The 6705-nt window shown below is 50.4% G+C and overlaps 1 protein-coding gene across 1 annotated transcript in view; it reads left to right on the top strand.

Moving 5' to 3' along the window:
• The window catches only part of OLFML2A (olfactomedin like 2A), a 38432-nt gene that overhangs the window by 13772 nt on the left and 17955 nt on the right, over positions 1–6705 (top strand). The window contains exon 3 of the mRNA XM_017874774.1: positions 2480–2587. Within this exon, the coding sequence (XP_017730263.1) occupies positions 2480–2587 (108 nt within the window). The remainder of the gene's footprint in view (positions 1–2479; positions 2588–6705) is intronic.

Here is a 6705-nt window from a genome sequence, read left to right as displayed (position 1 = left end):
GTCTCGCTCTGTCACCCAGGCTGGAGTGCAGTGGCCAGATCTCAGCTCACTGCAAGCTCCGCCTCCCGGGTTTACGCCATTCTCCTGCCTCAGCCTCCCGAGTAGCTGGGACTACAGGCGCCCGCCACCTCACCCGGCTAGTTTTTTGTATTTTTTAGTAGAGACGGGGTTTCACCAGGTTAGCCAGGATGGTCTCGATCTCCTGACCTTGTGATCCGCCCATCTCGGCCTCCCAAAGTGCTGGGATTACAGGCTTGAGCCACCGCGCCCGGCCGCCCCATTTCTTAATACAGAAAACTGAGACACAGAAGCGTGTATGGGCATGGTTCTCAAACTGTGTTCCATAGAGCCCAGGGGTACCATGCAGACCCTTGGGGCCAAAGCCAGGTTGTGGGAAAGCAGAGAAGCCACTGAGCCTATCTTTGCTTCCAGCAGAGACTCCCACCCCTGTCTCTGTTTTAGAGATCAGCTTCTGCTCAAAGAAAAGCTCCCTGGCTTAAAACAGTTTGCGTACCCCCTGGGAAGGTGGGAGTAAAACTGTTTTGGAAACAGCCAGCCAGGACCAGACTGGAGCACTGGCCTGTGCAGGCCCTGGGAAATGCCGGAGGGCTCAGGGTGGGGCTGCGCATGAGGGTGGGCCCGAGGAACTGCCCTTCCCAAGAAGCCAGGGAAGGCTGGTTTCCCAACCAGCCCCTTGTGCCAACGTCTCCCTGACACTCTGGCATTTTGGCCATCTGGAGGGAGTGTTATATCCTGATGAGGCGTGACAGAGAGGAGAGGGGGAGGGGCAGCTGTAGGGCAGAGCCCTGGGCTGGGCAAGGGATACCCGGCGGCTGCTCCAGGTCCTGCTGCTGACCTGTCGTGCAAGGCCCTCTCTCAGCTGCCATTTCCCTGTCTGACCATGAGACAGGAGCCATAAAGCATGATAGGAAAGAGACGGTGATTAATGATATCTCCCCAGCCAAATGTTGGGAAAGAGACGTGGATTTATATGAATTTGGGTTCTGCTCCTGGTTCCACCTTTGAACAGCTGGGTGGCCTTGGGCAAGTCACTTCCCCCCTCTAAACTGCAGCTTCTCCATCTGTAAAATGAGGGTGAAAGTTGTCCATACCTGGTGTTAGTTCGGGCCACCAGAGGCAGGCTCTGAAGCCAGAGATTCATGTGCAAGTGATTTATTTTGAAAATACTCCTGGGCTGGATGCGATGGCTCATCCCTATAATCCCAGTGCTTTGGGAGGCTGAGGCAGGAGGATCACTTGAGGCCAAGGTGGGAAGATCATTGTTCGAGACCAGCTGGAATAACATAGTAAGATCCCATCTCTACAAAACATAAAAAACTTAGCTAGGCAGGATGGTGCACACCTGTACTCCCTAGCTACTCCAGAGGCTGAGGTGGGAGGATTGCTTGAGCTCAGCAGTTCGAGGCTGCAGTGAGCTATGATCGTGCCACTGCACTCTTTCCTGGGTGACAGAGTCTCTGAAGAACAAATAAACAAAAAAAGAAAATACTCCCCAGAGAAACTGGAAATGAAGTGGGAGAAGCAAGGTGGGGAGAGGAGGGCATCCAAGTGAGGGTGTGGTCTTGGGAAAAGTGCCAGCCTCAGTCACATCCCCAGAGGAACTCTGGAGTGGGTACAGCCGCTCAGTTCATCCCCACTGGGGCTAGTGAGTTGGGATTATAGATGTCCATGTCAGTAGGTCATTGTCTCAAGGCAGCTGCAAGAGGACGTATACTCTCTGGCACTTTGGGGGCAAAGCAGCTCTAGAGAGAATCACAGATGCAGGCACATGGAAGCCAGGGACGGGCACAAAAACTTGTAAGAGGGATCTCAGAAGATCCGGACAAACTCCTCCAGTGCCCACTACACACCTCATGAGGTTGTTACAATGATTAATTGGTATAACTCCTTAAAGGCCCTAGCATAGCACCTGGCACGTGGTAAGGGCTCAGAAGATGGAACCTGTGGCTTTTCTTGTGATTATTAGCAGGCTGAGGCTGGTGAGTGCCCAGGGCCCATGCCAGTCACTCTGAGGCTATGGCGTTTTGGAGTTCTTTTTTATTTTAATCATTATTATTATTATTATTATTATTTTGGAAGACAGCCTCACTCTGTCACCCAGGCTAAAGTGCAGTGGCGTGATCTCAGCTCACTGCAACCCCTATCTCCCGGATTCAAGCGATTCTCCTGCCTCAGCCTCCCAAGTAGCTGGGACTACACGTGCACACCACCATGCCTGGCTAATTTTTGTGTTTTTAGTAGAGATGGTGTTTCACCATGTTGGCCAGACTGGTCTTGAACTTCTGACCTCAGATGATCCACCCGCCTTGGCCTCCCAAAGTGCTTGAATTACAGGCGTGAGCCACAGCGCCTGGCCCAGGTTCTGGAGTTCTTCATTGCAGCAGGGCTCCTTTTACCCTCTGCACCTGGCTGGCCACGTGCTGCACTCTTTGCCTAACTATCCCCCTTCCCCGGGCAGCTGCAGTCCATGGTGGATCTCCTGGAGGGCACGCTGTACAGCATGGACCTGATGAAGGTGCACGCCTACGTCCACAAGGTGGCCTCCCAGATGAACACACTGGAAGAGGTAAGGGCAGGGCTGCTGCCAGAGGCCAGGCTGGTGTGATGCTGGGGGCCGAGGGCACTGTCCGAAGGGGCCCGGGCAATCCAGGCTTCACCCTGGTGACCATGGGAAGCCACACTCCAGCCAGGAGTTGGGGGAGGGAAATGCTGGCCACAGGGTCCAGCCTCTGGGGAAGAGGTCTAACTGGCTCAAGGGCCTGCGGGAAGCTGAAGTCTGAGTGGAGAAACCGAGGCACCTGCTGGTTGTATCAAAGGGGTTCAGAGGGAGCTGGAACTTGTAGTTGCCCCCAGTGTACCAAGATCAGGACCCACAACTCTGGGTATACCATTCACTTGAGATTCCTTGGTGGCTGGGCATGGTGGCTCAGTGGCCTGGCGCAGTGCCTCACACCTGAAATCCCAGCACTTTGGGAGGCCGAGGCAGGCGGATCACTTGAGGCCAGAAGTTTGAGACCAGCTTGGCCAATATGATGAAACCCCATCTCTACTAAAAATACAAAAATTAGGCATGGTGATACGTGCCTGTAATCCCACCTACTCAGTAGGCTGAGGCAGGAGAATCGCTCAAACCTGGGAGGCGGAGGTTGCAGTGAACCAAGATCGTGCCACAGCCTGGACGACAGAGCAAGACAGTCTCAAAATAAAAAATAAGATACCTTGTCAGAGTGCCCCCTGGGTTGGTAAAACATGGCAGGACTGACCGAGCCCACAGGGCTAGTGCCCAGCTGCTGTGGAGGCAGAGGTGCTACGTGTCCTGTCCTGGTCAGGGTGAAAGTGCTATAGGACTGGGCAGGGGACCAGAACGGCCCCTGGGGACAAGGACAGAGTTGGGCGAGCATGGGGGTCCGAGCTACAGGTTCGAGGTTTGTATCTCTGCTGGCACAGCCTCACCTCCGCCTGTTTCCTGCATCCGGCCTCTGCTGGGCCACTGGGAGTCTGGGGACATACAGCTGCCAGGAGCGGGCGTGGGGGCTTCCTTTCCCAGCTTCCTTTACAGAGGGAGGGGGCACCTGGGCATCCTGTGCCCCGGGGTGGGAGATTAACCCCTTCCTCACCCCAAAGTTGGGATCACAGTGGCTTTAAGTATTCAAAAAGTGTTTGGTATGTACCTACTGTTGGCCAAGACCCTGGCAGCACGGGAGAAAGCTGACACTTGGTGAATTTCTTCTGTGTCCCAGTATTTCCTGTGCAGCTAGTACATTCCAGGCCCTCCCGTTGCTGGCTCTGAAGTTATTCTCCTTTGATCTTTCCTCTTGTAACCTCAGGAAATGTTAACCCACTTCATGTAACTCTGAGGCAGACGATCAGGAGGGTATATCTGCTAGGCCTGGAACAAACCAGAGATGGTTCCCACAGCCACAGAAAATGACTTTTAATTATCTTCTGTTTTGCATTATCTGTGCTGTGCTTCTGTTAACCATGGTTTACTAAGTGATAACCTTATGGAAAATTAAAAGCAAAAGCTTTTGTTCACCCTGGGAGGAGGTGGGGAGAGAACAGCCTCACTCGGGAGAGGCTGGCTCCCTCTGCCAAAGGGAAGAACCTCCTAGGGGGTCAGCAGCAACTTGGGGTCTCAGCTTCCCTCTGCTCTCTTCCCTGACACCAATAGTTCTCAACCAGGGGTGATTTTGCCCCCAGGGGAAAACTGGCAATAGCTGGAGACATTTTTGGTTGTTACAACTTAAGTGGGGACAGGATGAGTGCTACTGGGCTTCTACTGGTTAGAGGCCAGAGATTTGGCTAAATACCCTGCAATACACAGGATAGTCCCCAAAAGCAAACAGCTATCTGGCAAATGTCAATAGTGATAAGGTTGAGAAAATTTGTCATACGCTTTGACTTCTATCATCCCTGGGATCCAGTTTTTTTTGTTGTTGTTGTTTTTGTTTTTGAGACAGGGTCTCGCTTTGTAGGCCAGGGTAGAGTGCAGCCTCAACGCCCCAGCCTCCCACCACAGCCTCCCAAGTAGCTGGGACTGTAGGTACACACCACCACACCCAGCTCATTTTTTGTGTTTTTTGTAGAGATGGGGTTTTAACATGTTGCTCATGCTGGTCTTAAATTCCTGGGCTCAAGCCTTCCTCCTGCCTTGGCCTCCCAAGGTGCTGGGATTACAGGCATGAGTCATTGCACCCGGCCCCTGGAATCTAGTTTAAAATGCACTTTCATATTCCATAGCCTTTCTGGTCCTCACAGTGACCCTGCCATTTAGTTGTTATTATGATGACATAATAGCCCATTTTACAGGCAGGGAAACTGAGGCTCGGAGAAGTAGTTTTTAGCCCTAAGTTACCCAGCCAGGAGGTAGAAAGCAAAGATTTTAACCCAAGGGTATCCGACTCCTGCCTGCTGCCTCTTGGTCCCTGAACCTGAGTCACCCAGGGCTGACTGGACATCAGTCACTTTTAGGTTATCTTTTCCTCTGTAACAATTTCTACAAATGAAATTGTGGACCCATAATTCTGTTGCTCCGCGGCTTCTCAGCAAACTGGTATTTTCTGCCTCTGACTTCTGTCTCTCCTGCTTTAGCTGAAAAGTAGACTCAGACGAAAGAATCCCAGGTCTACTAGAGCTTTGGGGAACTGGGACTGATACCTGCCAGGCCCCCCAGGTTTCCAAGTCCTCTCCAGTCAACAAGGCCAGCTTGGGCGACAGCCCAGCAAAGGAGATCCCTAGATAGCGGGACGTTTACAGAGCGAGGAGCGTTGCGGTTCTAAGCAGTCTGTCTGCTCCTGGCAGGATTCAGAACCAGGAGTAGATCCAGGAGCTGGTGTGGGAGCTGCTAAAAGTGGGCAGGGAGCCAGAGTCCCAGCAAGGGGAGATGAGGCAGGGAAGGAGAACAGGTCTGGGAGTAAAGACAGGGTTCAGTGCAGGGTGAGGAGCCGGTACGGCCCAGGGGAGAAGTTGGAGACTTGGAGGGGGCAGAGATTCACCCTCAGCAAAACCCCAAAGGGTTTCACTCTACTACATTGTTTGAAGATTTTATAAGCAGAGGGTATTTATGTATTATGTATACAATTTTAAAGTAAATTTAAAGTAGCAAAAGATTGGAAGCAACTTGAGTAACCATCCATAATGGGCAGGGGTGGTAGCTCACGCCTGTAATCCCAGCACTTTGCAAGGCTGTGGTGAGTGGATCACTTGAGGTCAGCAGTTCAAGACCAGCCTGCCCAATGTGGCAAAACCCCATCTCTACTAAAAATACAAAAATTAGCCAGGTGTGGAGGCATGTGCCTGTAGTCCCAGCTACCTAGGAGGCTGAGGCAGGAGAATCACTTGAGCCCAGGAGTAAGAGGTTGTTGCAGTGAGCCGAGATGGCACCACTGCCCTCCAGCCTGGGCAACAGAGTGAGACTCCGTCTCAAAAAAAAAAAAAAAAAAAAAAAAAAAAAAGGAACCATCAATAAGGGACTGGGTGGCCAGGTGCAGTGACTCACACCTGTAATCCCAGTGCTTTAGGAGGCCAAGACAGGCAGATCACTTCAGGCCAGGAGTTCAAGACCAGCCTGGCCAACATGATGAAACCCTGTCTCTATTAAAAATAAAAAAAAAATAGCTGGCCATGTGGTGGGTGCCTGTAGTCCCAGCTACAAAAAAAAAAAAAAAAAAAAAAAAAAAGAAAGAGAAAGAAAGAAAGAAAGAAAGAAAGAAAGAAAGAAAGAAAGAAAGAAAAGAAAAGAAAAGAAAAGAAGAGAAGAGAAGAGAAGAGAAGAGAAGAGAAGAAAAGAAAAGAAAAGAAAAGAAAAGAAAAGAAAAGAAAAGAAAAGAAAAAGAAAAAATAAGGGACTGGGTAAATAAATTGTGGCCTCTCAAGCAATGGCATACTGTGTGGCCATGAGAAGGAACAGAGCACAATATATGCAGATATGCATCAGTTCCCAAAATAGGCTGTTCAGTAAAAAAGCAAAGTGGTAAAAATATGTGTGTATGTATACATGTGTTCCTCTGAATATACAGACTCTCTTTAGAAGGATACACAAGGAACCTATAATAACTGTTGGCACTGAGAAATAAAGGTGGGAGGGTGACATTTTTATAGCCATTTATATCTTGTAAATTTAGTACCATGCACACGTAATTTTTTTATTCCTTCACTTTTTTTTTTTTTTTTTTTTTTTTTTTT

The sequence above is a fragment of the Rhinopithecus bieti genome, unplaced genomic scaffold, assembly GCF_001698545.2.
Source record: "Rhinopithecus bieti isolate Rb0 unplaced genomic scaffold, ASM169854v2 scaffold_7967, whole genome shotgun sequence".
NCBI classification, from domain to species: domain Eukaryota; kingdom Metazoa; phylum Chordata; class Mammalia; order Primates; family Cercopithecidae; genus Rhinopithecus; species Rhinopithecus bieti.
The sequence above is the reverse complement of the archived record's forward strand: the minus strand, read 5'-3'. Positions and strand labels throughout refer to the sequence as shown.